Below are 14945 nucleotides of genomic sequence, written 5' to 3'. Positions count from 1 at the left end.
TTTTTTATTTAAATGTTTTCATAATAATAAAAGTTAGAAACAAAGTAACATTTTGAAAGTCACACCACTGTATCTCCCAGAAATACTCCTGTTAACATGTTGGTTTAAATCTTTTTGCCTTTTTTTTCCCTACACACGGGTAAGTATTCCTTAAAAAATACACACACACAAAAGCAAAGGATCAAATGTACATTGGTACATATTCCTTTATTCAGTCAAGTTAATTAACAAATGTTTATTTAAGTATATCTTCCACAGACCAGGTACATAAAGGAATATTAAAAGATCTCTGAGTTTTCACAGAATGTACCCTGAGAATTCAACGTGCCTCATTCATTACAACTATAGTTTGTAAAAATCTTATGAGCAGACAGATGAAAAAAACTGTGAACTTTTAGTAATTGCATTATAATCCTCATCATGAAATAGCATTCCGTCAAATTTAATAAAGTTGTTGGCATTTTTAATTTTTGCTGTTCTTTCATTTCACAATTATTTACTGTCTACACTGTTCAGTGTCACATGCTGCAGCTACGGAGGTATGTAAGACACCAACTGCCTGCCCCTCCGAAGCTCACTCCGACACAGGATCTCAAATGCATTAGTACGGGGATCAGAAGGGCAGGGATGGGGGGAGGGCGCAGAAAATGGGTTCCTGATTTACCCACTACTGGATTCCAGGGGAGCTTCTTGGAGAAAATGACGTTTAAATTTAGATTTTTAAGAATGAGCCGGAGTTAGACTCATAAAGCACTAGCTCGGGACACGGGCTCTGGGGTTCAATTGTTTGATAGTCCGTGGACGAGCTGCTTAACCTCTCTGTGCCTCAGGGATAATGTTGTAAAGCTCCAATAATAGACAAAGTGCTTAGATCTCTGTATGGCACAAAAGAGCTAAATTTATTGAGTACTTGTGGATTGTTTCAATTTAAAAAGTTATAATGTACCCGGCCTCATGCGGAGGTCAAAGCCAGAAACAAGACAAATCCTGTACCCGGCCTAGGAGTCTCTCCCCAACACCCTGCCCTCCAACTTATTTTATACCCAAATAACCTCTCTTGCAAATATAAAATATGGAAAGTGTTCATTTCCTAAAAGGTTTATGCTTTTTGTTTCTCCATATTTTTGCTACCTACACCTGAGCTGAGGCACTTCTCTGAGAGCTCCGAGCGAACTCGGGGTGCGACAACTCCGAGGAACCAGCGCCCCAGTACCCAAGCGTCGGGGCGGAGAGCCTCAGGCCTGGAGGCCGGGGGCGGTCGCCCCTGCAGCCTCGCCCCCGCTGAGCGCACCCGCCAGCACGCCCAACTTTGATTGGTCCGTTCTCCCGGCTCGCCGGTATCACTGTGTCCAATCGGCGCAACGCTTGTTGAGCGGCGGCGGCAACCGGCGTACACAGGGGTTACGCGTCCTGTGGAGAGAGCGAGAGTTCAGGCCATGAACCTGGGGTAAGCTGGGCCGGGAAGGGTGGTCTTTAGCGAAGACGGGATAAAGCTGGGTTGGCCCTTGGAGCCCTTCGTGGAACACCTTCCCAGCTTGCGCCCGGCTCCCTGAGGCGGAGGGGGGCGAGGGGCCCGGGACGGCCTTTGCTGCAGCCGCTGTCGCTTCTCCACATCCTAACGGGGTAAATCTGCTCGGGACCTCATTTCCGCCCTCTCATTGACCTCAGGGTGGAAAGGGAGAAGAGGCGATAAGCGGGGAGGGCAGATGGAGAGATAAAGCTTAGCGGCTTCCCGGGAGAAATCCTGGCCCGGGCCCCCGTCCTTAGCGCCTCTGGCTTTGGCGTCTTTGTAGGCGTCATGTGTACGCCCAGATGAGTTTAACGCTCGTAATGCTAGGAACCGGGTGTTGAGGAATCGATGCACTGCTAGGGCTTGGTCCTTAATAGACCCTCGTTAAGTAGTGGTTGAATAAAAATGACTGTTGCAGGGTTTTCACCACTGGGAAGTTTGATATTTTAAGAAAAGTCACCAAATTCAGACTGTCGCACATCATTTAGCAAATTAATTTTGTGTCCTAGAATGTGGAGAGAGAAAAATAAGACATCTGCCCCAGAAGAAGTTTACGGTGCAATAATGCTGAACAGACGTACTTTTCGGGTTCATTCTTTTGTTTGTTCAGTTTCACCGACGTAAACGTGAACTGTTCTAACCCTGCCCCAGGGAAACTTTTAAAACCCATTTTTTCCGGTGCTTTACCTTGATAAATTTAAGTTGGGGTATTTTGATGGCCTCTACTGAGCAACACTGCAAATTTCGTTGTTCCCTAATCAGACCTTTCCCAACCTGTCTCTTCCTTGTCTGGCCCGCTGGATTTAATTTTGTCTCTTGGACATCACTTATGTCCCTACTGATGTTTAATGACACACACCTTTTCCCCCCTCTCTTAGGAAACTGATTAAATGTGGACTGTTTTTGTTTTCAGTGGAGTTTTTATTAGGATCTTATGTTCAAGTTTCCTTGGCAGTGTCTCCTGTTACTTTGTGCTCTTGCATTGGACATGCACAAATAAATTAGAGCAGCCAAAGTTTATTACAGATTTATTGTTGTGATAGTAAACTGTCGCTGTGCTCAAAAAGTTAACGATCCTGGTGGCAATGTAATAGTTCACTTTCAAATTAACGCTGTAGCATGCATAGAATGTGTTAGTCATGAGGTAATTATGAGAGACTAGTAAATAGTTAAATACGTTTTGCTCCTTTAACTTAGGTGGGGAGTTTTGGTAACAGCACTTTTTTTTTCCAGTCTAGAGTTGTAAGAGTTAAATAATGCTGTGATGATTGGATTTATTGCTTATCAGTAAGAAAATGAAGTGTCATGTTAAAGATAACAAATTCTTTGCATTATTGGAAAGTTTCAGGAATTTTCTCCCTCTATTGTTTAGTTTTATCTCAGATTGGAAAACGTTTTTTATTAAAAGAATGGCTTACTATTTACAAGATTCCTGTATAAATTCAAAAGAACATATTTACTTTCAAGATTCAAATGAGCGTTTCATTTCTATTTAAAATGTTGCTGCTTCTTAAAAATGACAACTTTCTTTTATTTTGCAGAGATGGTTTAAAGCTTGAAACTGAATTATTGGATGGAAAAACCAAGTTAATATTGTCTCCATATGGTATGCTGTGTTACCAGAAATCTAAAATATTAACTTTCAAATTCCTACATAAAATTTTTACGAGTTTAATATACTTTTTGCTTGTAATAGAGTAATATTTAAATGATATTTTACAAAAAGCGGCTTTTTGGCTAACTTGCTCAGATTTATTTTTAGCCAAGTAAAGTCAGATTACATCACTGCTTACACTGTCAGTATTTATTCATAAAATTTAATGCTTCAGTATATTTCATGTTTAATATGTTGCCTAATGATTAATTTAGGTAAAATCTTTGTAATTATGTTCTGTGCATGTAAAATGTGTTGTTCTAGAAAATTAAATTTGTGATAAGCCCACAGTTGCTAAAGTCATTTTTAGTATTAGTTTTAAAACTCCGTATATTTGGTAGTCCTCTTTTTCACATTATTTTCTTTTTCTCTGATCTGTTTATAGTTTTATCTTGGAAAATAAACAAATGAAATAGAAATACTTGCACTACACTGTAAAAGTTAGAACACTCAAACAGGGCCTAAAGTTAATGCATTGGGGGTTAATATTTATAGTATCTTCTTAAAACAATGCTAATTAAAATTTTCCTTTGTGACTGCCTTAGTATGTTTTTGTTTGATAGTTCAGTAATTATTGTTTTCTTTTGTAGAATGTAAATCAAAAAATTCTGTGAAGGTAAGCCAAATGACGTGACCTGGTTTTTGAATGTAAAATGTGGTTTTCTTTACAGTGGTTTGAAAATAATTCCTGTCAATATATTTATAAGGGGTATGGGATAATGATGAGAAGTTATTGTCTTGCTTTCAGGCTGGTCCTTTCACAGAAATAGGATCATAATTTTTCAGTTTAAAAAGTCATATAGAACCTCTTGTCTCTAGATCAGTGCTGTCCAATAAATCCTTTTGTGATGAGGGTAATGTTCTAAGATCAGTGTTTTCCAAGATGGTAGCCAGTCACTAGTCATGTGTAGTTATTGAGCACTTAAAATGTGGCTAGTGTGACTAAGGAAGTGAATTTTTCATTTTATTTAATTTTTAATGTAAATTTAGTAGTTACTATGCTGGACAGTGCACTTCCTGAGATCTTTAAAAATATATATTCACACTTTAAAATGAAAATATTTTTTTTTTCATACTCAAATTCCATTTTCCCACACCAAAACGGTGTATTTGATTCACCAAATTCGTATATGCATTTTGCTTTCTCCTTTAAGAAATCATACTTGAGCTTAATGATAATTTTCCTTTTAAATTATTTTTATCAGGAACCCAAAATGCCCTTACCACTTTAACAACTTTCTGATATCCTACTTTTCTTGTTCTTTATTTCTTTTTCCATTTTTAGATTACTATCAGCAGAAATTTCAACTCTCCCACAATTTACTGTAGCCCTCTTTTATCTTTGTAACAACTTAAAGTCTTTCTTTGTGTATCTTGAATAGAACTCAGTTTGGATGATGTGGCACCTTTCACCTCTGAGCTCTTGATGACTTTGCTGTTTTTTCCAGGTTTAATCAAGGTGAAGTTGCTTGAGTATCCAGCATAAATGGGTGACGATAATCAGAGTAATTCCACATGCTACTTATAAAAGTTATTTCTTTCTCAATATGGTATATAGCTATATACCTTGTGTGCTTTTTTTAGTCACAATACAAATTGTATATTTTTTCCTGGTCCTGCACTATTTTTAAAAAAAAAATTTTTTTTTTTAAGATTTTTAAATTTATTTTAGGGGGCAGTGAGGAGGGAGAGGAGACTCTTAGCAGTCTCCACACTGAGTGCGGAGCCCCACATGAGGCTCTCGGCTCAATCTCACGACCCTGAGATCATGACCTGATCCGAAACCAAGAGTCGGATGCTTAACTGACTGTGCCACCCAGGCGCCCCAGGTCCTGCTCTATTAAAATATTGCAACTAATTATTATATTTGAATCACATTAACAAATACTGCACCCCTTTTTGAGATCCCTAGATAAAAAGCTGCTGTCGTAGTTGATTTCCATATTCCCCTGGCCTCTGTTCTCTTTCACCTTTTTCCCCTTCTATTGATGTCTTTTTTTTTTTTTAAAGATTTTATTTATTTATTTGAGACAGAGAGAATGAGAGAGACAGAGAGCACATGAGAGGGGGGAGGGTCAGAGGGAGAAGCAGGCTCCCTGCTGAGCAGGGAGCCCGATGCGGGACTCGATCCAGGGACTCCAGGATCATGACCTGAGCCGAAGGCAGTCGCTTAACCAACTGAGCCACCCAGGCGCCCCTATTGATGTCTTTAATGGATTTGCTTTAATCACCACATTTGTGAAGACATTTCATTGTCTTTTTAACCAATTTAATATGGTGGTCTCCTTTAATGCCTATAACAAAATTACTAGTTTTGGACTTTTGATAGAATCATTACAAGATTCTACTAGCAGTCTAGAAATGTTTTATTCTAGGATTCTTTTTTCCGGAATAATGTGTCTCAGCCGATGTTGATCTTAAATTATTTACTGTCTTAGAGCAAATTGTTTGGTTTTATTCCTCTTGTTTTGGGGACTTCAGAATACTGATGATGGTAACTATGTGAGGTGATGGATATGTTAATTCGCTTGATTGTGGTGACTATTTCACAGTGTATGCATATGTCAAATCAAGTTGTACACCTTAAATATATACAATTTTTAATTGTCAATTATACCTTAATAAAGCTGGAAAAAAAATACTGGTGCAACTTAAGTCTCCCTTCTCTTCCCATATTTATAGGGGTTGCTGAAATCCTCCTCATTTCTTTCTTTGCTCTTTACAGAAGACAAAAAAGCAAAAACAGTAGTGCTTGTCTTTTTTTGCTTAAATCTGTTTTTTTTTTTTTTAAAGATTTTATTTATTTGAGAGAGAGAGAATGAGAGAGAGCACATGAGAAGGGGGAGGGTCAGAGGGAGAAGCAGACTCCCTGCCGAGCAGGGAGCCCGATGCGGGACTCGATCCAGGGACTCCAGGATCATGACCTGAGCCGAAGGCAGTCGCTTAACCAACTGAGCCACCCAGGCGCCCTAAATCTGTTTTTTTTAATCTCCCAGATCTCAGTTCTGCAGCTATGTGTTGGATTCTCGTTTCCATAAGTTATTGGTGAATTCTCTTTTCATGGTGCTTTTCTTTTTCTACTGGGAGAAGTTCCTGAGTGACTACAGCACCTACCTACAGTTCTGGTTTTCCCCTTCCTCACAGGTTGAATTACTGTCATGCTCATAGTGTGCTCTTTAGACACAACTGAACTCTCATCATCATCAAGTTTAACACATGTGTGGTCAGAGTACTTTCTTAATTTTTTCAAAATCTCTTCTGTATTTTTTTAAATCTGTGGTAAGGAATATGAAGTAAAGATGGTTACCTATAAGGAGGAGAAATGAGAGAAATACTAATGATTCAGTGTCATGAATAATTTATAATTCCAAACTCTTATGCTTAAAATTGTCTCACAGGTTAGTTGAAATATAAAACATTAAAAAAATATTTTTCACAGGAATTTCTACATGTGAGTATCAGAGTAGTGACACACTAAAGGGTGTATACAATATTAGTGTTAGGTAGCATATTTTATAATTTAAAATGTTATTTTCTCTGATTCTAGCCTTGGGATCCTGGCCCCATATAAATGATAAACTCAGCCAATATTAAACAAATGCATTGGACTTTGTTTATATTATGAAAAATATTGGTAGAATTAAAACTAGTTAAAAGAGCAACTTGCTACTTAAAAATGTTTATGACATGAAGACTCTTCTTTGATCTATTAAAATTTACCTGATCCAGTAAACACTTGGGGAATTATTTGGGCTAGATTGCTTTTTATTATTAAGTAACCTGAATATAATTGAATATTTATTTGGTAGTTCATGATTTTTTGCTGGCCCCATTCATTGTTTTTTTCCTGCCATTTAGCTACAAAAAATAGTCAGGGGCCGCCTGGTTGGCTCAGTCAATTAAGCATCCCACCCTTGATTTTGGCTCAGGTCATGATCTAAGGGTTGTGAGATCCAGCCCTGCTTTGTGCTCCGAGCTGGGTGTGGAGCCTGCTTGGGATTCTCCCTCTCCTTCTGCACCTCCCCCCCTGCCCCCAAAAAAGTAATCAGAATTGAGCTGAATGTATATGGACCTCATGCCAGGGCATTGTCCCCTCTCCCCTTCTTATTAAATATTTTTAGAAGATTTTTTTGGTATATTTTTTTCTTTTGTAAGTGGAATGTAGCAGGATAATTCTACTTAAATTAGAGCTCCAATTAGTAGGTTTCTATTTAACAAGGATTTATTAAAGCTGTAAAATTTTAGTGGGGTGCCATTCTTGGCTGTATTTCTTCTATGACAGAGGAAAAAAATGAGTAAAACCTAGGCCTTGTTTTCTGGAAGTGATGATATCAGTCAGGTAAATAACTATGCAATACAAGTAGACTATAATGTATGCCATGGTAGGATTATAAAAGGCAGAGAACACTGCAAAGAGCAGCTCTTTGTGGCTTGAGGAGACCAGGGAAAGCTTTGTAAAAGGAGGTGACATTTTAATTAGAATTTAAAAGATGAGGCAGTTATTTATAGGTAAGGAGGTATGGGAGTGTATTCTAAGCTCAGAAAATAGTGGGCAAAACACCAAAATAGCATAATTTGCATTTGGGGAATAGTGTGTATCTTGGGGAAGTGTAGAACATTAAGCTTGGGTGGGGGGGTTACAGTCTTAGAGTTTAAATGTATACTCACAGAGTTTGAACTTCCTTGATTTGTGTGTAGGGAGCATTAAAGAATTTTTGAAAAGCAGAGTCCATACAGTATAATTTGTATTGTAGGAAAGGGCTTCGGACAGCTTGGTGAAGGACAGATGATAATGGGGAGATCGGTTATGGGCCAGTTACAGTTCAGGAAGAGTCTCAGGAGTTCCTGAACATGTTTAGTGGTTAGTGAAATGGAAAAAAGGGGACAGAAATGAAGGACTTCCAAGATATGTAATGGTATGCACTGCACTTAGCAGTTTGAGCAACTGATTAGAGATGTGAAATGCTGAACTATCAGTGACCCAGAAAAGGCCAGTATGAGTCAAAGGTGACATCGTAGTTAGAGACAGGTGGTACGACTGAGCAGTATAAGCTACGTGCCATGTCCTGATAATATGCTTAATCCACATACTGGCTTTCAAAAACTAGAGTGAACTGTCAGTATCTAAAAATAGGAAAATTTAATGTAGAATCTGGCATTTTTGGTTCTCTTGAAGTACTGGGTAATCTAGCAAGTAGACTCAGATTCCTGTTTGGCGGTGTAGGCTGGTTCTGAATGGTGGCTGCCTCCTTTAGAGAGAAGAATGCTCTTCAGCTCATCCCAGTTCCTACCAAGCCTAATTTACAGTAGGTATTTGAGGTTGCCACCTCTCACTTAGAGAATTAGTTACATTAAAATAGCCTCAGGGGCACCTGGGTCGCACAGTCCATTGAGCGTCCCGCTCTTGATTTTGGCTCGGGTTGGGACCTCAGGGTTGTGAGGTCAAGCCCTACATCAGGCTCTGCACTCATTGCGGAGTATGCTTGAGACTCCTTTTCTCCCTCCCCCTCAGTCCCTCCCTTCCCTCTCTAAAATAAATCTTTAAAAAACCACAAGTTGGATGGGTAAAAAGGCATTTTACATTGTGGTATTGGTATTATCAAAAGCCTAAAGCTAGGAACAAATAGGATGTAGATGAGATGAAGAGGATAATAAACAGATCTTGTGGCTGATAGTACAGGTATATTTTGAAAAGTAGGGTGAAATAGGATTGGTGTTGGTCAAAGTATGGTTATATATTTTGTAAGTTACTGAAAGACAAGGGGAGTTGGGATATAAGCTGGGTGAAAGTCAGGTTGTATCTACCTCACTCTTTGACAGCAAGTATCTTATTAATCTTTACCACTAGCACTTTTCCATATTGGTGAGCACATAAAAAGCAGTTAATTTTGATTGAACAACCATTGAATTAGTTTAATTGGGTTCGCTGAAATGTACAGTGGATTAAATAGGGGAAAGATATGAGATAGGCAGTAATCTAGTAGTGTGGTAATGAAAACCTAAATTTAGGCTTATCATCATGTAAATGGTGAGAAAAAGATATTTGGAAGGAAGAAATGACCAATACTTGTGCATAAGCTAAAGAAGACCGTGAAGGAGGATAATAAATAAAATCTTAAAAAAAAAAAAAAAAAGGGGGCGCCTGGGTGGCTCAGTTGGTTAAGCGACTGCCTTCGGCTCAGGTCATGATCCTGGAGTCCCGGGGTTCGAGTCCCGCATCGGGCTCTCTGCTCGGCAGGGAGTCTGCTTCTCCCTCTGACCCTCCTCCCTCTCATGCTCTCTCTCTCTCATTCTCTTTCTCTCAAATAAATAAATAAAATCTTTAAAAAAAAAAAAAAAAAGACCGTGAAGGAGGATAAAGTGAAAGATGACTCCGTGCTTACTGGTCTGAGAGATTAGAACAACAGTGCCACAGAAATGGGATATGTTGGAAGGGGGAACAAATATGGGAGAGAGATAATTCAGTTTTTAAAATAGTATAGTTGAGGATAATAAAAAATTTACTGAACACCTACTCTGTTCCACTCACTATTCTGTACTGGACAAAGTATACAAACATTTCTGCCCTAGGGAGTTTACATTGGAAAAGGGGTTGAACAGGCATACATTTAGCAAAATAAATATAGGGTGTTACAAGATGAAAAGTGCTATAGAGAAAAAGGAGAGAAAGGGAAGAGGCACAGTTACTTCAGGGGCACAGCAGTCTTTGGAAAAGGGAGTGCTAGGTAGGTGGGAGTATGAGGGTAGAACAGGAAACCTGCTACAACCTCCCCCGACCCAAAAAAAGGAACAGGAAACCTACAATTTTAAATAGGGTGGTCAGAGAAAACCTTACTGAGTCAGTGATGTTGGAGCAAAGATTTGAAGGAGGTGAGTGCATCATGTAGAATCTGAAGGAAGAATGTCCCAGTTAGAGGGATAGACTAGTGCTAAGGCCTAAAACTGGAGGTTTAGGAATAGCCAAGAAGCCCATGTGACTGGAGGCTAAGATAGAAAATGAGGTCAGAGAGATCAGATAAGGGGATAAAGTGTGAAGAGTGCACAGATCATTAGGTCTTTTTTGGTCATATTATGAAGTTCAGTTTTTCCTCCTAAGTAAGATAGGGAACCATTAGAAGCTTTTGAAGAAAGTGACATGATCTGACTTAACCTATTAAGGTACTCACTGTGGCTACTATGTTGAGAACAGACTGGGGAGCAAGGGCAGAAGGAAGAAATCCGAAGGCTTTTCAGTAATTCAGGCAAGAGCTAATGTCTTGGAGTAGAGGGATGGTAAGAGAGTTGTTCAAGAGTGGTCAGATTTAGAATATACTTTGAAGATGGAGCAAAACAAGGTTTGATGACAAGTGTGGCATATGGGACAATAGTCGATAATTCCAAAATTTTTGTCATGGGTAGCTGAGATGAGAAAAACTGGAGGAGGTTATTTAGGGGCATGTGGGATATCAAGAGTTTGGTTTTGGGCATGCTGTTTTAAATGGCTATTCATAACCCAGTGGAAGTGTTTGAATAGGCCAATGGAACCTCAAGTTAGGGGAGGAGAGGTCCATCCTGGAGACAAGTTTGGGAGTCATCAGCATATGGATAATACTTAGAACCACAAGGGTAGATGAAATTAGCAAGTGAATGAGCTAAGTTAGAGCTAAGAGATCCTGGGACTAAGCAACTTTTAAGAGGTCTGGGGGAAAGGGAGCCAGTGAAGACTGAAAAGGAACAGCAAGAACCAGAATTGTGAAGTCCTCAGGAAATAGAGAAAGTGATTCAAAATGGGAGGAATAATCAACTGTGTCACATGCTGCTAATAAGTCTGGTAAGATGATCTAAGGATCAGTCACTGAATTTGCCTCGTAAAAAGTTATTAAAATGACCTTGATGAGCAGTTTTGGTGGAGTGTGGGTGAGAGCTTGGCTGGAATGGGATTGTGGGAGATGAGAAAGTGGGATCATGTATTTTTAAAGACGGTAAAGATGTGATCTAGCAGGAAAGAAACAGTTGATTCAGGAGAAAGCAAAGAATTGCTAGGCAGAGATCCCTGAGAAAGAAAGGGTTATGGCGATATCTGCAAATAACAGGAGTGTAAGCAGTTTGTATGAGTACTGATGCTTGTACAGATTTAGTGGTAGAAACTTGGAAGTTTTTTTCTGAATGCTTCTCTGTAAGATTTTCAGTGCAATAGTGATCAAGATCTTCAGCTGACAATAAGTATGAAAGAGAAAGTGTTAGTTTTGGGAAAGAGGAGAAAGTTGAAATTGTTAAAAGAGTGAGAGAATAAATGAACTTGCAAAATGTCTAACTGCTGAGTAGCATGAAGGGCCCATTTGTTGTTTTGGGTTATGTATTTAAGGTGAAACTAGATATTGTGGCTTTGTGTTTTTCTTCCTGAGTGCAGGCACGGAGTAGGTGAAGAGTTAGATTTTACCAGTCTGGGGATTTGCAAAGCGTATATGTCAGAGCAGAGCAGTTGAGAATAGAAGATGGTGGTGGTTTTTGGTTAATCATGGAATTTAAGATTGGTAAAGGAGGACAAGAGGAAGGTGGTAGGATAAATAGATTATAGATCTCAGCTGAGTTAAAGAATTATCAGAATTGGGATATGCAAGGAAGTGAGCTGGGGAAAATTGGGTGTTGGTCATTGTGCCATACTTGAAACAGATTATGGAGGGATTGTAGTTAGGAGTAGTTACAAGGTTAGCATAAGCTATCACTATGAGAATGAGTAGCTGAGGTAGCATGGAGGACAAGAATATAGGAACAGAGTTCAAGGAAATGAGAGGCCAGGGAGTTGGAAGAATGATCTATGTGGATATGAAAGCACTAATAAGATAGGATTATGTGGGGTGCCTGGGTGGCTCAGTTGGTTAAGCGACTGCCTTCGGCTCAGGTCATGATCTCAGGGTCCTGGGATCGAGCCCTGCATCGGGCTCCCTGCTCTGCGGGAAGACTGCTTCTCCCTCTCCCACTGCCCCTGCTTGTGTTCCATCTCTCGCTGTCGCTCTCTCTGTCAAATAAAAAAAAGATAGGAGTTACGTTAGAAGGATGTTGACCCACAAGTTAAGTTATTCAAGAAATAACTAATCTATATTACTAACTCACAGGTCTGTAGATACCTATAAAGAAAAGAGGTGGTCTGAGTGATACAATCATGACAGATTCAAAGCTGGAGTAGAATGGAGATGTCCTGTAACAACTAAAATAAAAGTTCTGTATTGATTATGTTGAAATAAAATAATTTCCAGTTGTTGTTGAAGCTTTCAAGTGAAGATTTGCAAAGGTTATATGTTAGTGTCTCATGGATATAGTGTCTTAACAGCAAAATGGAAAAAAATTTAGAGGCCTGACATCACAGATTATATAAAGATAATTGTTGATTTTTCATGGACTGTTATAAAGAATAAATTTTTGGTGTTTTAACAGATGGGAAATAAGACCAAGATTGTAAAATGTCCTTTAAGAACAAAACAAACTGGATACATTCTAAAATCAACACAAAATACTTGTATCAGGAGTGGAAAACTTTTGCAAAAGAAGAGAATGGGTTCAGAAACTTCACTGGCAAAAGGTGAAAAAAATAGTATGACTTTTTCACCCACTAAGGATTTATGCAAGCAGTATGTAGATAAAGACTGTCTTTATGTCCAGAAAGAGATTTCACCTGCAACCCCCAATATACAGAAGACTAGAAACACCATAAATACATCTGTAGTAGCTAAACAGAAACTTTGCAAAAAACACATCACAGCTGAAAATATGAAGAGCAGTTTGGTGTGTCTAACACAAGACCAACTACAACAGATTTTGATGACTGTGAACCAAGGAAATAAATCCATTTCCCTGATTGAAAATGGAAAGGAGGAAACAAGTAAGGTTTTTCTGAAGTTTTAATTTTTAATATTAATTTTACCAGTATGTGTTTTAGAATTTTTCATTCTACATAACTGTGCCTGTGAAATTCTAATTTACCATGTAACAATCTTTTAAAATATTCTTTTAGAGAACATTCTTGTGCAAAATTACTTTCAATAAAAGCTATAATATGCCGATTTTAAGGTTAATGCTCAGAATATTATAGTCATGGTACCATAGCCTTAAGAAACCCAGTTCTGTGGACTCTAAAGATCTTAGTACAAAAAGATGTTGTACTTATTCCAAAATGTAGGAAGCTTTACTTACATTAAAAATAATTATATAAAATGTTGTAAAAAATCACTATAGTATTTCTAGTGAAATTGAAGGAACCTTTGAATATTTGACTTGAGTTGCTGAAAAGGATTATTTTCCTGGCCCCTCCATTGTACTTTTCCTGACCCTTAATCCATGCTAAGGATTGGCAGCACTATCTTTTTAACCAATATAAAATACAGACTTGGGGCACGCTTGGGTGGCTCAGTTGTCAAGCATCTGCCTTCGGCTCAAGTCATGATCCCAGGGTCCTGGGATCGAGCCCCGCGTTGGGCTCCCTGCTCTGCGGGGGGTCTGCTTCTCCCTCTCCCACTTCTCCTGCTTGTATTCCCTCTCTTGCGCTCTCTCTCTCTCTCTTTCTGTCAAATAAATAAAATCTTTAACAAAAACAATACAGACTTGGAAGGAGTAGAAGAATGTTACAGGTCTTCTGTTTCATTAGGGCATTGTATTATGTTTTTAAAAGTCTTCTGATTTCTTTAGCTTTGAGCTAAGGAATTAATGAGTAGAAATGTCATTACAATTTTGTTAGGCTATAACGAAATAAATAAAAATAACATTAACAGTCACCAGGAAGAGGCCCCACAACTGATTTGGGGACCAGGTAGCTTCTATACATTCCCAAAGTCTTTAAGTTGGAGTAATTTATCTTGTCTTGGTCTAGATTATTCTTTGTAAAATGAGGGAGCTGGGTCTTTAAAGCTAGAATTGTAGCCTAGAGAACAAAAAATAAAAACTATGTATAATGAGAGAGAATATCAATATCAACAAAGTTGAAGGCAGAATTTGTCTGATCATATAATGACCTGCATATTAAATACACTTTCTCCTCATTGGGAAAACTAGCACATTAAGAAGACTTAGAACAATTTCTGAGCCAAGCATAGGAGCCTGTATAAAACATTTGGAATAGATACAACGGAGGCGTAGAGACAGTGGTCCATAATAAGTTTTCATTGATTTTCCAGCTAAATGAGAAAAATAAGGACAAGGTAATGAGTTTTTCATAAACCTATTTGCATTCTTTAAGTTGTGATTGGTGTTTTATATTATTTGTAAAAATACTGTTAGCAAGAGTAAATGGAAGTTTTTTTGTTGTTGTTTGTTTTCATATTAGACACAAGAGGTTACATAGCAATGGCCGGATCTCTGGACCATTTAACCTCTGGGCTCAGTTTCCTTTTTTGACAAAAGGGAATCATAATACCCACTGAAGGACTGTTGTGAGAGGTGAATACTTTGGTAATGTGTAAGGCAGTGTTTTTAAAGTGTGTAGCAGTATGCCAAAATAAGGTATTGTAATACATGCAATTTTAGTGTTCATTTTAAAACACGCATTTTTACCTCCTAGGTCAGGGCAGTCTACGTTTAAACAGTATTTCCAATCAGCCAGAGGATGAGAACGTTATGGGAGTATTCCAAAAAACTGAGGCTCTTTCATCTGTCCTGGATGAAAATAAATCTGTTTTAAATAAAAATCAAGAGACATCTAAGCAGTATGAGCAGAAAATTGCCATGTATGTAACTCATATCTATTACTGTGGAGTCATCTTGTGAAAATGGTTTTGCTTTTCCTTGACTTTTCATGTGAAGTATTTACTC

The 14945-nt window shown here is 38.4% G+C and overlaps 1 protein-coding gene across 1 annotated transcript in view; it reads left to right on the top strand.

The window, feature by feature from the left end:
* Positions 1-1373: 1373 nt before the first annotated feature.
* Positions 1374-14945, top strand: part of CCDC66 (coiled-coil domain containing 66) — a 59476-nt gene continuing 45904 nt past the window's right edge. The window contains exons 1-5 of the mRNA XM_044912793.1: positions 1374-1447; positions 3052-3116; positions 3755-3780; positions 12579-13023; positions 14695-14860. Coding sequence (XP_044768728.1) covers positions 1437-1447; positions 3052-3116; positions 3755-3780; positions 12579-13023; positions 14695-14860 — 713 coding nt within the window. The 5' untranslated portion in view covers positions 1374-1436. The remainder of the gene's footprint in view (positions 1448-3051; positions 3117-3754; positions 3781-12578; positions 13024-14694; positions 14861-14945) is intronic.

Source organism: Neomonachus schauinslandi, chromosome 1 (assembly GCF_002201575.2).
Source record: "Neomonachus schauinslandi chromosome 1, ASM220157v2, whole genome shotgun sequence".
NCBI classification, from domain to species: Eukaryota; Metazoa; Chordata; class Mammalia; order Carnivora; family Phocidae; genus Neomonachus; species Neomonachus schauinslandi.
The sequence above is the reverse complement of the archived record's forward strand: the minus strand, read 5'-3'. Positions and strand labels throughout refer to the sequence as shown.